At 35.8% G+C, this 20,466-nt stretch overlaps 1 protein-coding gene across 1 annotated transcript in view; it reads right to left on the reverse strand.

Annotated features, from left to right (window-relative positions):
- Window positions 1–1,032: 1,032 nt before the first annotated feature.
- LOC107754117 (signal transducer and activator of transcription 5B-like) overlaps window positions 1,033–20,466 on the reverse strand; it is a 62,123-nt gene continuing 42,689 nt past the window's right edge. The window contains exons 2-9 of the mRNA XM_016570441.1: window positions 17,071–17,135; window positions 7,693–7,827; window positions 7,452–7,608; window positions 6,994–7,083; window positions 4,467–4,641; window positions 3,640–3,770; window positions 1,963–2,114; window positions 1,033–1,571 (exon numbers count right to left, since the gene is read on the reverse strand). Of these exons, the coding sequence (XP_016425927.1) occupies window positions 1,370–1,571; window positions 1,963–2,114; window positions 3,640–3,770; window positions 4,467–4,641; window positions 6,994–7,083; window positions 7,452–7,608; window positions 7,693–7,820 (1,035 nt within the window). The 5' untranslated portion in view covers window positions 7,821–7,827; window positions 17,071–17,135 and the 3' untranslated portion in view covers window positions 1,033–1,369. The remainder of the gene's footprint in view (window positions 1,572–1,962; window positions 2,115–3,639; window positions 3,771–4,466; window positions 4,642–6,993; window positions 7,084–7,451; window positions 7,609–7,692; window positions 7,828–17,070; window positions 17,136–20,466) is intronic.

A 20,466-nucleotide genomic window follows, 5' to 3' on the forward strand; every position in this document is an offset into this window, starting at 1 on the left:
ACACCGATCGGTCTGATGGTGATGATCCGCTTCAAGTTGAACAAGCCTAATGATTCAATGGACCATTCATAAAGAGAACCATTTACTTCACTCCTGAATGAATCAGCCATTTGAACGAATCAAATGAATGAATAAATGACTCAATGACTTAATCATTAAGACATTTCCCACCACCTACTGGCAGTTTTAGTTTATTATTTAGAGTATCATTTCATTAAAGAAATAATTTAATATTTCCATAGTAATCATAATAATAAAAATTATTAAAGGTATAGTTCACCCAACCAAAAATGAAAATTATATCATCATTTACTCACCCTCATGGTCCAAAAAAGTATATGTAATAAATTTTATGTTGAATCAAACAAAATATTTCTTGCTGAAGCTACTTTTTGTAATGGCTGTTTGATGCTTTACACAACAATGACTTTTGGGAGTAATTTCTCAGCCAAATATGATGTGCGATTAATTTGCGATTAATTTGATTAATTAATCGACACATCAAGAAATTAATTAGATAAAAAATTTTAATCGCTTACCAGCCCTAATTCAAATAGAAAAAGAGTTATTTTAAATTGTAATACTATTTCACAATATTACTGTATTTACTGTATTTTGAGCAAAAAAATGCAGCCTAGGTGAGCATAAGACTTTTGAAAACAGCTCTCCTATGTGCATTCATGATTGTTCATAAGAGAAGTAGAAATCTCCATTTAATGTATGAATTATGTGTTTTGAGTCAGATTTTTTCAATGAATGAGTCGACTGAAATCACTGAATGATATATTAATTAAACTTCTCTTATGAACTAAGGCAGAGCATTTCTGTGTATAATAACTCATTTTTCTCTCTGTTACACACACAAAGCACTGCATGGCTTCAGAAAACTCGAGTTGTACGGACCACTTTGATACATTCATGAGGCTTTTGCACCCTTTTTGAAGCCTAAAAGCCCATTCACTGTAACTTAATGGAAAAAGTGATCAACCTGTTCTTGTATTATATGTAAGAAATGGCATGAGTGTGAGTATTTCTTGGAACTATCCCTTTAAAAATGATTTCTTGATTATTCACTAATTACCCCTTCCTTTATGCCCAAAATGTAAAACCTCCTTAAAACCTATAACCACTTAGACTTGTAGGCTCAATACTGAGTGAAAAAATACACACACATAAAGAGCACAGGAAGGAAGAAAATGTATGTCTTTGAATGTATGGTTACAAGTCACCATGGCAACTAATATGATTAATTCAAATACACTGTGAAGTCACTGCTGAAATTGTAGCAAAGCCAAGAAAGAGATTTAGTAAAATTGCACGATGTTGATTACAGGGGGGATATTGGTTGTGTTACTGCTGCACTTTGCAATCACTTAACGTCACTGCTATTCTCTCTTTCACACACAAACACACACCTGGTGACTAGAGCTGAGATGATGTCCGTGATGGTGCTGTTGAGTTCGGTCAGCAGCTCTTCGATGGGGCCGGGAATGGGCAGCTGCTGTCTCAGATGCTCCGCCCTCCGGATCTGCTGACGATTCTGCCAAATGGTTTCTGCTAGCTTCTCACACCTGTGCACAAACACACGCATAAATGCCAAACCCAAGCATAAACTACAGAGCTGCTCTCTGCATATGTTGTGTGCGTGTAATGTAAACACAAATGTTTTGTGCAAAACCACAACATACGCATGCCTGTGATTATTTGCATAACTGTCTTAGTGTGTGTATTGCTTTATTTAGCCATGCACTGGGACAAATCTGCCCCAGAAGATAGCAAAATAAAATAAAATAAAATAAAACAATATATAAAATAAAATAAATGTAAAATAAAATAAAATAAAATAACTGTACATAAGGGTTTGGCTTAATCTGTAGTCATTAAAATTATCTTTAGCTTTAAAAACAAAAGAGGTCTATGGTATGTCCTAAATTAGACTGCTAAGTATGCATGTGTGGGCACCATGACTGTAGTATGTCCAGTCCTCCCTCGGGCGGCCCGCCATTGCCAGCCAGCTGTTGACGTCTCTTCCACTGAATCAGCTCATCGTCAAGAATCACCGTCTGCTGTTTACGTAGCAATGCCAGTGTCTTCTGGTGTTTCTCTGCCAATCCCTGACCACACATACACAAGTTAATATAACACCACATGAACAGATGTGAACATATGTGCTGTACTCATGTAAATAACAATGACCATCAGGTTTACTGCTGTACTTGAAAACATATGAAGAGTTCAGATGCAAAAGCCTCTAAGTGCCATCTGAAATTCTTCTAAAATGAGCATTCTTCTCAGGCTACAATGTTTATGTTCAGTTATTTCACTTTAATGGCAATGAAAATAACCTATTCATTGCCATTAAAGTGAAATTACTGAACCTACACATAGGAGCCTGATAAAAATGCTAATTTTAGAAGAATTTCAGATGGCACTTAAGAGGCGTTTGCATCTGAACTCTTCATATGGGCAACATCATATGGAAGTGTTGCTTTCATTTTAAAGGAGACATATAATGGAAAATAATGGAGGATATTTTGAAATGGAAGTGTTCCTCATTTTACCTTAAAAAAGGTTAGCCAGTCAAAACAGAGGAAATTTACATATAGATGCCTTAAATTCGTGATGAAACCGATGTAGCGATAAACATTTTTCTGTATTGTGCATTTTCATATTGTGACATAGACCCAAGTGAAATTGATTATCGATGGTTCTATTTATTGGTCGCTGAGTAAATGAAGGCAGATCTGAATGTGAGTTTGCAGCAAGGGGAGTGTTTTAAGTGGGCGTAATGATTGGAAAGGTCATTTTACCGGAAGATTAAGTTATGACATTTTGATTTGAAGTTATGAGGTCAAGAGAAATGAAACATATGCAGGGATAAATCGTTCACAATAAGAGCATCAACATGAATTTTCATGCTGACTCTAAATGTCGGTAAATTACATATAGATGGACAGTAGCAAAAACTGCCAGAAAAAAAGGTTAAAAATGTGTTAATGTGTAACTAAATTAAGAGTAAGAAACTAAGAAAGAGTAAAAACAGTAATATTTGAATTAATATTATTACAATTTAAATTAAGTGTTTTGGTTACACTTTATTTTAAGGTGTCCTTGTTACAGTGTAATTATACATTTAAGTACTGAGTAATATTAATTAAATAAAGTGTTACCAGTGTTTTCTATTGTAATATGTTTTCAAATGTAATTTATTCCTGTGATGGCAAAGCAAATTACAGCATCTTTACTTCAGTCTTCAGTGTCACATGATCCTTCAGAAATCATTCAAATATGCTGATTTGCTGCTCAAGAAACATTTCTTATTATTATCAATCTTGAAAACAATTGTGCTGCCTAATATTTTGAAACTGTAAAAAGCATCTATTTGAAATAAAAAAATTTTTGTAAAATTATTAATGTCTTCTCGGTCACTTAAATGTATCCTTGCTGATTAAAAGTATTCATTTCTTAAAAAAAAAAAAAACATAGCAAACCCACAAACTTTTGAGCAGTAGTTTATGACGCTACAATGTTTACGATATGCCTCTTTAAAGCATGTGTTACTAATGTTACAGTACAGAGTGTTGTATTATGCTAATGCTATGCACACTATTCACTTGGAGCATGTGTGTGTGTGTGTACCAGTCTGTATTTCTGCAGGGTGTTGGCCTCTCGGGTCAGCCAGGCCTCTACTGTGGCTCTCTTGCTGAGCAGGCTGGGCTCTCGTAGCTGTCGGTCTGCTGGAGGCAGCGTGGCCAGACTTGATAACTGAGCTGCACACAACAGAGAGGAGGATTTAGTCCACGAAGACGAGCTTTGCTGACAAAATAAAATAAAAAAATCCCATAATTTTGCACGTAAAAGAGCCATCTGGGTATGAGCCATTCCTTTGTGACAAATGTAGTTTTCTTTCCTGTGCTGATGTATTTTCAATTCTTTTTTATTGCAATTATCTTTACAAATAACGTTGATTTATAAATGATTACACCAAGAGATTTATATTCAGGCTTAAAGGAAAAGTTCACCAAAAATGAAAATGCTGTCACCATTTACTCACCCTCAAGTTGTTCCAAACCTGTATGAAATTCTTTCTTCTGTTTAGCTTCTCTTGAATGTGGGTAACCAAAGCACTGTTAGTCCCCAGAAACTTTGTGAATTTTCAGTTTTGGGTGAACTATCCCTTTAAAACTGGTTTGAATTGTTATTCAGTGGAATTCTCAGGAATTATGTGAGCCTACAGGCTGTTTTAATGAGGGCATTTTTGCTATAGTATGTACTGAATGATAAAATAGACTGTGTATCTGATTGCATATGCATACATACGACTGTCCGCTGGTGTGTGTGTGGGTCAAAGTTAGATTCCCATGAAGTGCATGAACTGATGGAATGTATATCTTGAATGCAAGGTAGGTTGCTTTGAATAAAAGTGTCTGTCAAGTATATAGATGTAAATGAGTGTGGCTGTATACCCTGTATTCTGAGGCTCTCCTGGTACTGTATAATGAAGTACTCCTGGTTGTGCTGTAGTTTTCTGAGGTCATTCTCTGTGTCCTGAGTCAATATTCTGAGCTCCTCGAATGCCTGGTTTATCTGATGGTACTTCTGTGACATGCTGTCCATCAGGCTGCCCACTGGTGAGCTTGACTGCAAATCACAGACACACATGAGTAACAACCAAGTTGCTGTTTACGGTTCAACATTCAGTTTCACTAAAATTTACGATCAGAATATTTCAGAAAAATGCAAGGAAATATGATATAGCTTCATTCAGACTTTCTAGTTTTGATAAACTAGCAAGATGAAGAAGGGTTAACGACATACAGTTGTACTACTAAAATCCAACTAACCAAAGCTTCAATATGTAATGTAGGTTCTAATCACCCCTGTCCTGTTGTGTATTAATAATCGACCCAGATAAGGTTATTCGTCTATAACACGTGTACTGTATGTTTGTTTAAACAAACTATATGTTTGTTTAGTGCATACATGGTATGTGAACATAAATATTATGTCTTTAAGTACAGGTGTGTCTGAGATGAGTGGGCATTTTCACATGTATGTAAGCTTCTAGATTTACTGATATCGTCTTTAGTTTTATGAGTTGTCAGTTGAGCTGATAAAATCTGAAATTTCCTCTTTTACTCTCATAAAACTGAGCAGGTATCATGAATTTGTGTATGGGGTAAATATTTATCTTCCTCTATGCATGCACAAAGCAAACACACAAACTTTATTTCTGAAGATGGTAAAAGTCAGTCATGTACAGTAGTCCTGTTTATTACCCATGATGGTTTTTAAATTTGAATGAAGTCACTGAACTCGCTGAACTTATGTATACAATGATCATCATTTAAACCAAGAAGACAACATAATCACTAAGTGTTAATAAATCACTTAAAGCTGCAGTCCGTAAGTTTTGCCTCTTTGCCGCCATCTCTGTTTGAAACTTGCAATTGCAGTTACTTGCGGAATTATTTTCATTGTGTGGGTTGTGCGCCGGTGCGGCTCCAGCGCGGATGAATCTAATGTTTTGAGGAGTATGTGTGGCAGTCAGTCACCGCACCGGTGTGTGGATATTTACTGTACTTCAGAATCACAGATTCTCGCCTACGTCTTGGAATATATGAACCAAACAAGAATTTTCACTGGATATTGTCATTAGAACAAGTAAGTAACAAGTCTGCCACGTTTGTTCTGACCAACTGAGGAAAAAAGCATTACAATAAATCGCGCTACCAATGGTGATTAAATCTAACGATCGATTAGCTCATATCACATCAAACCATGCAAAATTATTTTATTGTTAAACTTTATTCTCAAATTATTAATGTTAACAACATCAGCATTGATTGACTATGAGTATAGTGTGTGTGTAGATTTCAATTTCTGTACAGTCATTCAAATTTCATATATTGAAATTCTTTTAACCCAAAAAGTTATTTTTCCTTAGAATCATTTTTAACCAAAAAAAGTTACGGACTGTAGCTTTAAATGCAGAGAGTACCCTGGGAGTTAAATTATAAGGTCTGTGAAATATTTCCACACATTTTGACCAATTAAATTTTGTGGGGGAAAAAATCCATTTATGAGATGATTTTACAGATATCTCGGGGGAGTTTTTAATATCAATATCAGATAATAATTTTAGGAATGAACAAATTTGTTACTAATTATTATTTAACTATTACACTTATTAGTATAACAAAAATGCAATATATAGACTACAGTTCAAAAGTGTGGGGTCAGTAAGATTTTTTTATTTATAAGAAATTAATTGTTTTATTCAACAGGGATACAATAAATTGACCAAAAATCACAGTAAAAATACACTATTACCAAAAAAATCAGTTTCAAAATAAATGCTTTTGAATTTTCTATTCATCAAAGAATCCGAAAAAATTAAACAGCACAGCTATTTTAATAATAGTAAGAAATGTTTCTTAAGCATCAAATCAGTATATTAGAATGATTTCTGAAGGACCACGTGACACCGACGACTGCTGAGAATTCAGTTTTGCCATCACAGAAATGCATTTTATATTAAAATAAATCAAATTATTATTTTAAAATGTTATTTTAAACTGTACTAATATTTCACAATATTACTGTTTGTACTGTATTTTTGGATCAAATAAATGCAGCTTTGATGAGCATTAGAGACTTCTTTCAAAAACATTAAAAATCTTGCCGACCCCAACTTTTTGAATGGTCATATGTGTGTATACCTTATGTGTATTTAAATTATTCATTTGACTTCTCCAGGGCTAGAATTCACAACTTTAAAATTCTCTAATATTTCCAGGTTTTCCATGACTGTGAGAACCCTGCATATACTCCATTTGAAAAGTAATAAAAAGCAGTGTTTACCTAGAATTGTGCTTCATTACAAAAAAGGAAGATGACATGAAATTAATTCAAAATTAACTGTTATTTCACATAAACTGCCCTAATGAACCGACAGTCTGAAATAGATCTGCCTACTCTGTGTCCACTCACATTAGTCGCCTCTCTGACGAGTCTTTGCTCTGTGTACAGGATGTGTTTGATGCATCTCACCAGCTCCAGGGGACAGCGGTCATACGTGCTCTGAAAACACACACACAATCAGAATAAACATCGACTCTATGTTTTACTTCAACACACTCAATTACACCCCACAACACTAATGACAGTAAACACTGAGACTGCACTTTCCTGATCGACCGGTTCTTAGTAATAGCATCTTATCATCATGCACCGATATGCTGTATGTTAATAACTGTCTCATTAAGCTTGATCTATATTCTCTCATTTTATTTTATAAACTGAGATATTTTAAGAGAATCTACGTGAGTCTATTTCACGGAGTTCATTTACGCATAAGCATTTGGATGCATTAAAACTGCTTTATTTTTTAAAACTTTTTTTACTAAAACGTTCCTGAATTGTATGCAAAGACAAAGAACAAGCAGAACCTTTAGCTGTGACGCATAATGTCCTAATTTAATCTTGAGTAAGAAGCCGTCCTCTCCCACTTGATGCTCTGCTTTCTTCTGTAGTTCCTGGATCAGGCTGTCCAATAAACGCTTGGCTTTAATCTCCTCCTGTGGGTTCTCTAAATCTATTGCATCCCTGAAAGAGGATACAAGGACACACCTAATAACACTGATATATGGAAAAAAAATAACAAAGTGACAGGTCAGACTCTTCACATACCAGAGTTGTCCCTCTATCCACTGGGACAGGTAGTGTCGCACCTCTATGGGGAAGTGTTGCCCGTAGAGAGACTGCATCTGGTGTAGAGCATCTCCCTGCAGCTGCTGGGCCTGGATCCACACTGCCATTTTCTCTCTGAAAGAGACAAAAAGACAGAGAGCGCGGTCAGGTACAGCACTAGAGACAGATGAGAACTACGGGACATGAGAAATGCTGAAAAAGGGTAATGGGGAAAATGGGGAGATTGTCACGCCAACATAAACATGTTTAGGTCACATTTCAGTCCAAAATTAAAAGAAAGAAATGAGAAATATCTGTAAGATTATTATTTATATATATTTTTAAATTGTGACATTTTAATGACACTTAAGCAACCCCCACCAACTCATGTGTCATACTGTAATGCTAAAATATTATATTATATAATTATAAATGATTAAATATTATAAATATTATATAATCATTTATTAAAAATGATTAAGTGTGTGTGTGTGTATATATACAGTGTGTGTATGTATATATATATATTAGGGGTGTAACGATTCACTTGTTTTCTCGATGCATCGATTACAAACCCTGACGGTGCATATGCATCGATCTTGAAACGATGCAACGAATTTTGAATCGTGAATCGCCGATTTTGGACAGTAATCGATTTGAAACGCTAAGAATCGAATTTCTATAGCGATTCAATGCTTTCAAAATATATACAGTATACAAATTAAATTACTACAAGCACGAATTAATGGAAACCTTGAACAGTGTACGTGCCCTCGCATCTCTCCTTCACGCGCTGCACTATTTACCGCCTGCGACTGTCACAAGATTGCGCTCGCGCTCCGTTCGTCTCACTGACACATTTTTTGAGCAGCTGATGTGTGATCTCTCCTTAGTACTCGTGGCCAGTAATGCTAAAGTGAAGTAGTTTTACTTTTCTGTAGTTTTTCAATGGCTCTCGTCATGACAACGACATTACCTGAGCAGTCGAAGGCTGCGCATTTATTGCATGGACGGAGCAAAAATGTAAGTGTCTAAAGCATACGCACAGTCCCATTGAATGATAAATGTGTTTAAACAATGTCGTTCAAACGAATGTACGAAGGAAACTGTTAAAATAACCACAGCATTAACAACAACCTTGAAATAAGAGCGCGAGGTTTATTTGATAATCATGCATGAAAGTATCGTTTGTTGCTATAGCAAACAGACATCGGGTGCGTTTTCTTTCAGAATCATCAAAGATCAGGATAGAATCAGGAAAAGTTAAATACTATAGCCATAGGTGGAGCATGTGTAAGGCTGGGGAAGGCTTAGCCTAGAGACCTGCGCGGGACGGAATTTTCAGTCCCACTCCCGCAAGATTCCCGACACAATGAATCTTTCACAGTGTCTAAACTTCGTGTGTTAAAATAAAAGGATATGTGAGCACGCAATTTCAGCACTGTGGTGAGTAGATTCTAACTTAATCACCTCTGATTGGCCATTGTGTTCCAGAAATCAACAGCTGAGTCTGTGATTGGCTACACTGTGCAACCCTTTAAACACGTGTTATAAATAGAAACTATGCCTAGCTTGCGCATGTCAATCATTTTAATGTTAATATTAGTTGTTCTTTTTGCTTTTGTGCAACAGATAAATAACAGTGTATATGTTTTAGACACTTTATGTTTAGATAATTTCTATTTTGCGGGAGTCCCGCGAATAATTTTATTCTCCCGCATCCCGCACACACACGAGTCTCTTCCCGCCCGCACCAGCACTCGCCCATCAAGAGTTGTCCCGCGTCGCACCCTGTTGCGTTGGGTCCCGCGGGAGTGCAGGTCTCTACTTGGGGCAAAAATGCCACTAAATTGGACAAAAATGCCCCTGCACAAACAAATTAAATCTATTACGTCTGTTGCTAACAAAGTGAATATGAATAGACAGTGTCGATTGCACCATTAAATTAAGATCTGCTCATGTTGCAACGTATTTCATTTTAGGCGTTTTTACAGTGTTGCGCATTTTAACCAATCACACACATATCTGTTGAGCTTAGGAATGCAATGGCCAATCAGAAGCGTTCAGATGAGTCATCATTCAGACTCATCAGTTTTGTTGAGTGCGTGCACGTTGGCTGACTGAATTCTGGACTCTTGTGAATTCTCTCATCATAAACAACAAAGCGCAGATGTATGTGCAATATAAGTAAGAGATTCATTTAACAGTGTATACAGCTTCAGTGATTATAACGATAGTTTTGTTTTTTTGAGCGTGTTTAAACTCGCGATAGATCAATGTTAGTGATACATTTCTATATATAATTTATTCGCTGTTTGAATAACCGTGGAAAGGAAACCGTATATAGGCAAATTATCAATTTCTAACATTTTTATTAGAAATTGTAATCACGTTAAATACAAATTCAGTCCCATTAAACTTTTTTTTTTAGCCTACATGACACCCATGTCTGGTTCTTGCCTAAAAAGACGGGTTTATGATGTTTAATAGGCCTACATTTGGCTGCTTTTAGCCTTACCCTGGAGTTGGTTCACCCTCCGCCTATGACTATAGCATTTTATTTTATGAAAATGAGATACAGAAGTTTTCACACTGAAAGAGAAGTGATCTTGCGCTCAAAGAACTGAAGACGTGCCAGACTATATCTGCAGCTTAGCTATATAAAAAGCAGAATCAACTAATGAAACGTTAAGACAAAAACACAATAAATAAATAAAATTTATGAACGATGCAGTGCTAATTGACATATAATTTATTATAGTACAGAAACTATAAAGTATATTTTTTTTACCTTATTCTGTGCAGAAAATTGAAAGGCCTAATTGTTTGTAGTATAATAAAACGATCATAAAATTGCCATTAGGAAAAAATTATAGATTACAAATGATTGATTATTGTCCAGCAGTGTATTTGAGTTCTTATAGCAAATTCAACGTAAGAGATAAGAAAATAATCAAAAAAATCATAATAAAACGTACATACATAAAATTATTGTATTTGACATTTCTGTCACTTCTGAAATGATGGCTACATACATCATACATACATGATGGCTATATATATATATATACACACACACACACACACACACACACTCACTTATTAGTAGCTATAAAGTAACATTAAAGCATAATGTTTTTAATAATAACAATAATATTTTTTCAATAATCATAATAATTAATTGAAAAAGTGTGTATATATATACAACTCAAAAGATTCCAGTCGTCAGTGTCACATGCTCGAGAAACATTTCTTCTTATTATTGATATTTAAAACAGTAGCGCTGTTTAAAGTTTTTGTGGAAACAATTATACTTTTTTCCGAATACTTTGATGAATAAAAAGTTCAAAGAAAATAATTTATTCAAAATAGAAATATTTTGTAACTATAAATAGCTTTAATGTCAATTCAATGTGTCCTTTCTTTAAAAAAAAAAAAAATATGGACAGTAAACTTTTGAATGTTAGTGTACATAATGAATTTCTTTTCATCCATGTTGATCAAATCATTTTTAATTCATAAATGTAATAATAATAACATTTAAATTATAAATTTCAAATAAATCACCAACGTGAATAACAGGAATTTTTTTTAAAAGCTCATAAGTATAAAATCCAGAAAATTTGTGCTTAATTGTCATGAAAATCTAATCTCCCACATAAAGTTCAGCATGCTGAAGACTAGGCAGTGAGCACTAGGTCCTGACACTAACACGGTGCATAATCACTGTTACAGGAGCGTGTTTGATTTGTCTTCAGATAGCATAATTTGAGGGAAAAGCTCCTGCGTAATATAGATGATGGAGGGAACCTTTGCAATACAATGCATTGTGGGTTTTTAATGTTGTGTCCAATCTTTTCACTCCTCATGGATTCAGAGAAAGGTGTTTGTACGCATTTAATTGATTTGTTGTGTCAACACAGCCACTTTGCTGGCATAGCATGTGTGTGAGCGCAAGAAGAGACTCCCAGAGAACAGAAGAAAACGTGAAGAGGAAGGAAATGATTGTGTTGAAATTAATCTCGTGCTCCCCTCAGACAGAGACAGACACGCTGAGATGCTCATACTCGCTATGAAAACCTTCATAAAGCAAGATGAGAGGAACAAAAACTGAGAAGCAGAGAGAAAGAAAATGTAGTTTGCACTACAGAAAGACCAATATATTAGCCAGGGTGATTAATCAATATTTGACAATTTTGAGAATATCACCATCAAGTTGAACAGATATTACACACTTCACCTTTTAAATTCAACAATTTTGTATACATCTAATTTGCTATGATTAAAAACTATTATATATATCGGGGGTGTTTCCTCCGAGGAGGTAAGAGAGGCAGTGTCTTCTCAAAATATTGGATGAGAAAAAACATTCGTAGTACAAAAATAAAACAATAAAACAATGCCAATATTACAAAGTATAACATTATAAAGTGCATAAATCACTCGTTTCTCTAAAGAAACACTGTCCGACAGCAACACCAGCAGGTAAATTTACAGCGGGAGTCCGCATCTCTTTCGCCTCCCCTGAGCCCATTGAGTTTTAACAGATCCCCCATAGCGTGCGGTGGGTTTGCTGGGCGGTAATTGAGAATGAATGGGGGAAAGTCACGTGAGAGGAGGCAATGTCTCCATCACGATATGATTGGATATGACTGGTTATGTTCGGCTGTGATTGGTAATGTTTATTTAACCAAGAAAATGTGACTTGGACATTTAATAAAAATAATATAAGAGGACTTTGCCTCCTCATTAGGCCTGTCGCAATAATCAATATATCGACTTATCGCGCAATATATGTACATGAACTCAATAATTTTTGGTGATGCAATATATCATTTCAGAAAGTGACGTGACATGTGGCCAAGTATGGTGACCCTTGCTTGGAATTAGTGCTCTGCATTTAACCCATCCAAAGTGCACACACACAGCAGTGTGAAAATACTGACATGGAAGTTTACAGAGCAGAGGTCACCTTTTTCTAATTCCAGTTAACTTTTGTTTGTCTTTATTATCATTTTGTGCTGTATTATTGATTACTGTGTTGTTTCGGTTTCAAAAAGCAGCAATAAATAACACTTTAATATCTAAAGAGTGTTCATGTGAGTTTATACATCAGTAATGTTGTGAAACTAATAAATGCATAATAATCGTAATAATCATGAAACCGTGATTATTCCTCAGACAATAATACCAACAAAATCTATAGCCTAATCGTTGCATCCCTACCTATGAGCATATGAGTTTTCTCTCAAAACGGAAGTAACTTGTAAAAGAAGAGAGTTCGCAGTCCGCCTCTTCCTGTCCCACTCTTTGTGTGTGTGTGCACGCATACGTGTAAGCATGTGTGTATTTCCAAGCAGTGCAACCGCACAGACATACATGTATTGAAAGCTGCACACCTACACAGAGACACAAAAACCACTGATTTCCAGTCAGCTTACCATACACACGAACAGTACACTTATAAAAACGCAGACACAAAAGCCACTCACTGCCAGTCAACTAACCTCAAAGACAAACACTCAATTCCGGTTGATGTGTTGGATTAAGGAGACTGATGTGTGACGTGATTTGGACGGTTGCTGAAATCAGGTCAATTGTCTGTGTGAACTTATGAAGCCTTCTTGACCCTGACAGCTCTCTGTACCCATTAACACATCCTCTCCCTCCTCACACCTCACACTAGACCTGCATTTCTCTCTTCACCACTCTATCAATCCTATTGGATATTTGTTGGCTGCTGATATTAGAAGTTTAATTGTGTTCACATTTCTTAGCATTTAGATCATTTAACCCTTTTGAGGTCTCCCTTTCGAAAAGCGCTTTCCTCTTAAGAGTGCTTATTGACATGAGATGGTGTGCTCAACACCAGCAGCAACTGCAGCAAAATGAGTTCAGTCATGACAACTCTCGGGATATAGAGTGTAAAATCTTTATTAATGTAAATAGATTGTGCATAGGTTTGGTCTTGGTGGACTATATCTGCTAGGCTGCTGCAGAGCAAGTAGACTTGCTTCTGTTAAATGCTCAGATCATCAAATTAAAAGGAAATATGCTGCTGCTGGTAGTCAGTGGAAGATCCCCCATAGCAGATCTAGGCAGGTGGTGCTGGGGAGGCGGTGGGCTAAGATGAGGACATACATAGCGCGCAGACATATTACTCATTGAATATGTCCTGGTTATAGTTAAAACGTTAATGAATATGCGAATCCGATTGGCTGGGAACATTGAATTGAACGAACCAGTTAGAACACAAGTAGAGTTTAATGGCTATTCATTTAATCGGAGTTGCTTTCGGCTAATTGGTATCAGCCAAAATGTGGTGCATATCCATTCAATTATTTAAATGTATTTAATTTAGTTAAATTAAATACAATTTAAAATACAATTGAATGTAATAATTAAGTCAGGTCATGTAAACCTTTTAGGTATTTTTCTCAATGCCAATTGATTAAATTGTTTAATTAGATTAATAACATGAAATCCTTAACATGATCAGTGTTGGGCAAGTTACTCTGAAAATGTAATTAAATTACTGATTACTCCTTTTAAAAGTAATCATGTTACTGTTCTGATTACTTTAGTTACATTACTAGATACGTTACTTTTTTCTCCATGAAATTTATGAAATCTCAGCATACACGCTCCCGATAAATATTTGTTATTAAAGCATCAACATTCACAGAACACTGTTATTTTTAACTAAAGCAAGCATAGGCAGATATGCAGATTAATTGAAAGAATTACAATTATTTCATACATCAATCTCTTCTGAGAAAAGCCCAAAAATGTTTCTAATTGAGGGTCTGTGTGAACATGCAGACACATCTTTGATCATTGTGTGACGTTAAGCAGATCTCACACAGAATGTGACCACACATGTAGTCTTCAAGTCAGCTGACCTCTCTTGATAGTTAGAGCTTTGTGACTATAAGGGTCAAAGAAGGTCTGTGCAGCTCTGAACGTCATACATAATACATCTGAAGAAGCCAGGATACTCTTCTAGACTTCTCATCTGTATTTAACTACAGTGCCTTGTTCTCTCGTGACTAAACCACAGATCAAGCTGTGATTCCATCACACTGTGAATTCTGGACTTTCTCTCTTGCTGAGAGCAGTATGTTAAAAACAACAGCACTACCGTCTCATGCTTGTTTGTTTCTACTAGGGCTCCTCAAGGAACTAAGATCCTCCCAGTGCTATTGTCTGTAAGTACACATAATATGAGGAATTCAGATAAGAGCTGTTAAATTGCAGGTGATATGGGTCTGGTAGACCTGTCAGATTGCTCAGAACATTTTGAGCCTAGCTGGTTTCTAGAGTCACACTAGGTAGCTCCGCCCACAGTGAAATCTCATTGGTTGAAAGTGACACAGCTATATATTAAAATTCAAATATTTTTTGATTGGCTGTTACATCACAGTTTCATCGTGGACAGACAAATTGCTTTTCACTGGAAATTATGCTTTAAAAATAGATTTACAGATTTTAATATCTGTAAATCTGTAATATGAACAATGTCCACAGCAAAAACTATCTAGGAATTAAAAAGTCCAAAAAACTTCAGGTGCCTAGGCTCAAAGTTAATCTAGCAAAAAAAAAGAAGTAAATAAATAAATAAAAGCAAAAAAAAAAAAAAATTATATAAATAAAAAATATATAGATAAAAATAATTTTAAAAATAGAAAGGCTGTGTTTGAACCTCTGTGGCCTTCCTCAGCAGCTTCAGGACCTTTCTGACCACATTGCTGTGGAGGAGGCTAAGAAAATAAAATACACAAACAGTACACTTCTCAAATACCTTGAACCTCCACCTTCAGGGAGGAGGCAGATAATTCCACCACTCGATAAAACAAATTACAAAGGCATTGTTTCATTCCCGCAGCTGTAAGCCTTTAAATAAGGACAATGCCTGACTCTGGTGCATCGTGGGGTTACTGAGTGCACATTGTCAGTCCTGATTTAATGAGGCTATATTTTTATGACTAAATTATGCTTTGTCTAGTATTTGTCTTATTGGTTATAATGTGCAATAAATGGTATTGTATTTAAAATGTTATAGATTTATACTGGAATTTTTTATTTGATGGAATTTTCAATTAAGGGCGTAGATAACTTCTCTAGTTCTCATCTATCTCAGTTTGCTCATTTAAAAGCACAATTTACAAGCAAAACGAATATCACAAAATATTTCTATAAGATATAGAAATCTTAATTATGAAACTACTTAAAAATTAAGGATGCACTCATTATATATGAATGTATTAAATGTTAAAGAATATTTAAAAATGAATATGGATAATTAATATAATCTTTAATTATTAGTGTCATAATCATTTTTAGATTATTTTATGGAAAAAAAAATTCATGGTTTCTGAGGTTCTTGATAATTACATTACAGATAAAATGTGATAGTCCATAACATAGCAATTAAAAATGAATCACATCCTCACACTGTCACACATAGCCTACATATATCATGAAAACAGTAACAGTAATCACATCACAAATGTAATACCCTCTAGGGCTGAGCGGTATATGAGGTAATACCGTTTATATCGATATAGCCTACAGTAGTTTGATACGAGCACATCTGAAAAATATAGTGGAGGAGACTGAGCTGCTGAGGAGAAAGTGCATAATTCAATTTGTTCTACATGTGTGACAAGCTTTATATGAAGGGCTTAAAAAAACTTGTAAGATATAGTATAGTTTATAGTTTCATATAGTTTAAAGCAGCTTGCCCCGTCAGATGCTCTGACAAAAAAGCTGTGTGTGCCACTGACAGAGAAGCTACTCGCGCTGTTTAATGTGTCTGTAGAAAAAATATTTGTAGTTGGACAATAAATGTGACATATGTAGAATTTTAAACGTACAAGTAAGTGTATTTGTATGATAGCACTAACTGTAAAGTGACTGTAATGGGGTAATCAAAACAGCCATTTTACTCAATTAGTCTGTGCTTTTTTATTATTTTCATTTTTAGTTTAGTGAATTTAACTTCTGCTTTAAAAGCATTATTTTTGTTTTTAGATTGCAATGTTAGAATGTTAGAATGTAATGTGATTTTAACCCTTTTTTGCACATAATATATGCCTACATGGTTACATTTACTTTATTTGTTGTTCATTGCCTTTAAATGCATTGTTTTGTTGGACAACATTGGGCAGGATGTTAAATACATATATTTATATTATATATAAAATACAGATTTTTTTAATCCAAATACAAAAGCGTAGAAAATACCGAGATATATACTGTATGCCCCAAATCAGCCAAAGAAATCCTGAGATATGAATTTTTGCTCATATCGCCCAGCCCTAATACCCTCAGAACAAGACAATCGATAACATGCACATATGCAGGAATTTAGTTTACCTCTTATCTCAAGCTCTCTGTTACCATCTAAGAGCAGGAACTTCTGGAGAGGACACCTGGAAAACCTGAACATTTGGGAGACAGAAAGAGAGAAAGAGAGAACTATATGAGTATTTTTGTCTCATCTCATACAATTTTTGAGCAATGACAAAAAAGAAAAAACAGAGAAGTATACATTTCTGTATGAGGAAGTTTAAAAATTCACTCCTATTTAATTTCACACAGATACACAAACTGAACATGTGAAGAATACAAGGGGTTGCTAAGGTCTTTAAGAATGTTACTTCCTCTCAGTCTGCCATTCTCTCCTCAGAGGAAAAGAAAATCTAAGAGAGAGAAAAAGAGGAATATGTCTCCACTGACAGCTGAAGCATTAAATATGTTCAATCTTGATCTACAGTTACTGGGTACATCCACAGCCCACGGATGCTGAATGAGGAAACTGAAGGACACACACACTCACGATAGGCAGAATCCTCTGGACAGAGAATAATCAACTGATTGGGTATGTAAAATGAATACTCATATTGAATCACTTGAGTATAGTAAAAAATAAGGTTATTTCTCACCATAAAAAAGAAAAAACCCCGCAGTGGTAGGAATTGGTACATTCTGGAGTTTCTGGACTTTATCCCTTCTAAATCAAAAATACGACCATGCTTCAGTCCAATTTGGCTGTGTATTGTGTCTGCACTGTGCAAGATGTGAGCAAGGTTCAAAATTAACACCTGCCAAGCACCAAAAGTAAATAAAGTTACTCGTCAGTTGGCTGGTAACTTTATTTAAAATGATGTGGTTTAAATCACATTGTAAGAACGAAAGTCAACCCTTGCTTATGTAAGAGACTAACATACTTAAAATGAAACTGTCTGCTGAAGAAAACACATGTGCCTTTTAACAACTTCCTCCTCTAGGATGTCTAAAGTCATTTTTTTTTTCTCCAGAGATCCATGTGGCAACACATATGTGGAATTATCACATCCAACATCCAAAATGAGCAGGAATAAAAGCACAGTATGTCTTCACATTTTAGTGCAGTTTCACTAACAGATGGAGACCAGCTTGTTTACGATGCTGAAAGTGATACAATGACCTGCACGGTTTATCACTAATGTACAAGGAAAAACAGCTAAATAATTAGACAGTCAAAATGTTTAATATATACAGTGGGTACGGAAAGTATTCAGACCCCCTTAAATTTTTCACTCTTTGTTATATTGCAGCCATTTGCTAAAATCATTTAAGTTAATTTTTTTTCCCTCATTAATGTACACACAGCACCCCATATTGACAGAAAAACACAGAATTGTTGACATCTTTGCAGATTTATTAAAAAAGAAAAACTGAAAAATGCTCAGTATTTAGTAGAAGCACCCTCTTGATCTAATACAGCCATGAGTCTTTTTGGGAAAGATGCAACAAGTTTTTCACACATGGATTTGGGGATCCTCTGCCATTCCTCCTTGCAAATCCTCTCCAGTTCTGTCAGGTTGGACGGTAAACGTTGGTGGACAGCCATTTTTAGGTCTCTCCAGAGATGCTCAATTGGGTTTAAGTCAGGGATCTGGCTGGGCCATTCAAGAACAGTCACAGAGTTGTTGTGAAGCCACTCCTTCGTTATTTTAGCTGTGTGCTTAGGGTCATTGTCTTGTTGGAAGGTAAACCTTAGTTCCAGTCTGAGGTCCTGAGCACTCTGGAGAAGGTTTTCGCCCAGGACAACAATGTCAACAATTCTGTGTTTTTCTGTCAATATGGGGTGCTGTGTGTACATTAATGAGGAAAAAAACAAAGAGTGAAAAATTTAAGGGGGTCTGAATACTTTCCGTACCCACTGTATATAATTCTCTTTGCCTGTGTTCCTGCTAATTAGTTTTGATTATCCGAATTTGTACATAAGCCCTGAATTCTCCTCAGTTCGCCTGTATCGTCCATGTTTTAAGTGGTTGCGTTTCTGTGACTTCTCCAGCGTGTTTATTTGTTAAATATATAAAGTTTCATGTGCTGTACGAAATAGCTATCGACAGCAAATCCTCTCAGTTCCAATGGCAAGTGGTGTTACCAAACATATTGAAGAAACTGATTACACTGCAAGTCAGGGATGTTGTGAAAATCAATGAAGTATGTGTGCAGTTTCTTCTCATTTGCCTCATTCAAAGTATAATTCATTTTCATTATGTCAGCCAGACAATTAAGCTACAGATAACTCCCTTAATTCCAACAAAACACCATTTTTTTCCTTCAGAATGAAAAAATAATGTTTTGATTAGCTATTGACAACTCGATCGACACCTTCCCTTTAGCCATGTTTGGGGCTTTGCCGTGAAACCCAAAGGAACAGATTCTTGCACATTTTCAACACAACTGACTTTAGAAAGCCCGTCAGGATTAGACCCCACGGGCAGGATTACGTAATCTCACAGAGAACGAACTCTCGTTCGACAGGTCATGGTAAGATAAGAGGGAATCCATGTAGAAAACCATGCGCGACAGAAGTTAATGAGGCGAGGAGGGGAAGTTTGTCCGTGATCTGATGTGATAGAGTGAAAAACATAAACATTTGTGTGCGTGAGTTCTTGTGAGGAGGAACAGATAAGCAGAGAAGAGAATACAAACACTGCTTTAGATGGCAAAGTGGCATTTGTATGCAGTGTTATCTGGTGACGTGAAGTTTATACAGAGTGAACTGGTGCACATATTAACACAAAAACACTCATCCGACATTCACAGGCTGCTAGAAGGGCCGAGGGCAATTTTCTTAAGGGGGCAATGTTCAAACGGCCACAAAAGCACACACCATCTGTGTGCAAATACTTTCAAGCAGATATCCAAAAGAGCATTCCTCACTCTCTCAAACTCTTCCATCCCTCCAGCTATAAAGGCTAATATGATGAGCCAACGCCAAATCCCCCCCCCCCACCATTTCCCTACTGATCGCTTGCTTTCTCTACGGGAGGATGAATAAAAGCATATTTATGGCCAGCGAGGATATAGCAATCCTGACAGCAGGGAGGGACTGGTGCCAGCTGACCTTATGCAACAGAAACACACACACACATACATTCCAGGCTCAGTCCTCTTCAGATGTAGGTCTTCTCATCCTGGGAGTAAACAGGCCTTTTTCACTCTCGGCCTATTGACAGAAATTAGACTAATGGTGCACAGAATAAAAAGAAGAGTGAATCAATAAAAGTGTACTTTTTGCTTTAAAGGAATAGTTCAGCCGTTATGTTCTCATTTCTGAAATCTTATGATGTTCTTTTCTTCCATAGACCACCAATGGAGATGATAAAAGAATAGTGAATAGTGACCAGCAGCTACCAAAAAGACTAAAATGAACCATAAAAATAACATAAAAGTAGTCTATACGACTTGTGTGCTGTTTTCCAAGTAACCTGA

Source organism: Sinocyclocheilus rhinocerous, unplaced genomic scaffold (genome assembly GCF_001515625.1).
Source record: "Sinocyclocheilus rhinocerous isolate Xijiao unplaced genomic scaffold, SAMN03320098_v1.1 scaffold1063, whole genome shotgun sequence".
In the NCBI taxonomy this organism is placed as follows: Eukaryota; Metazoa; Chordata; class Actinopteri; order Cypriniformes; family Cyprinidae; genus Sinocyclocheilus; species Sinocyclocheilus rhinocerous.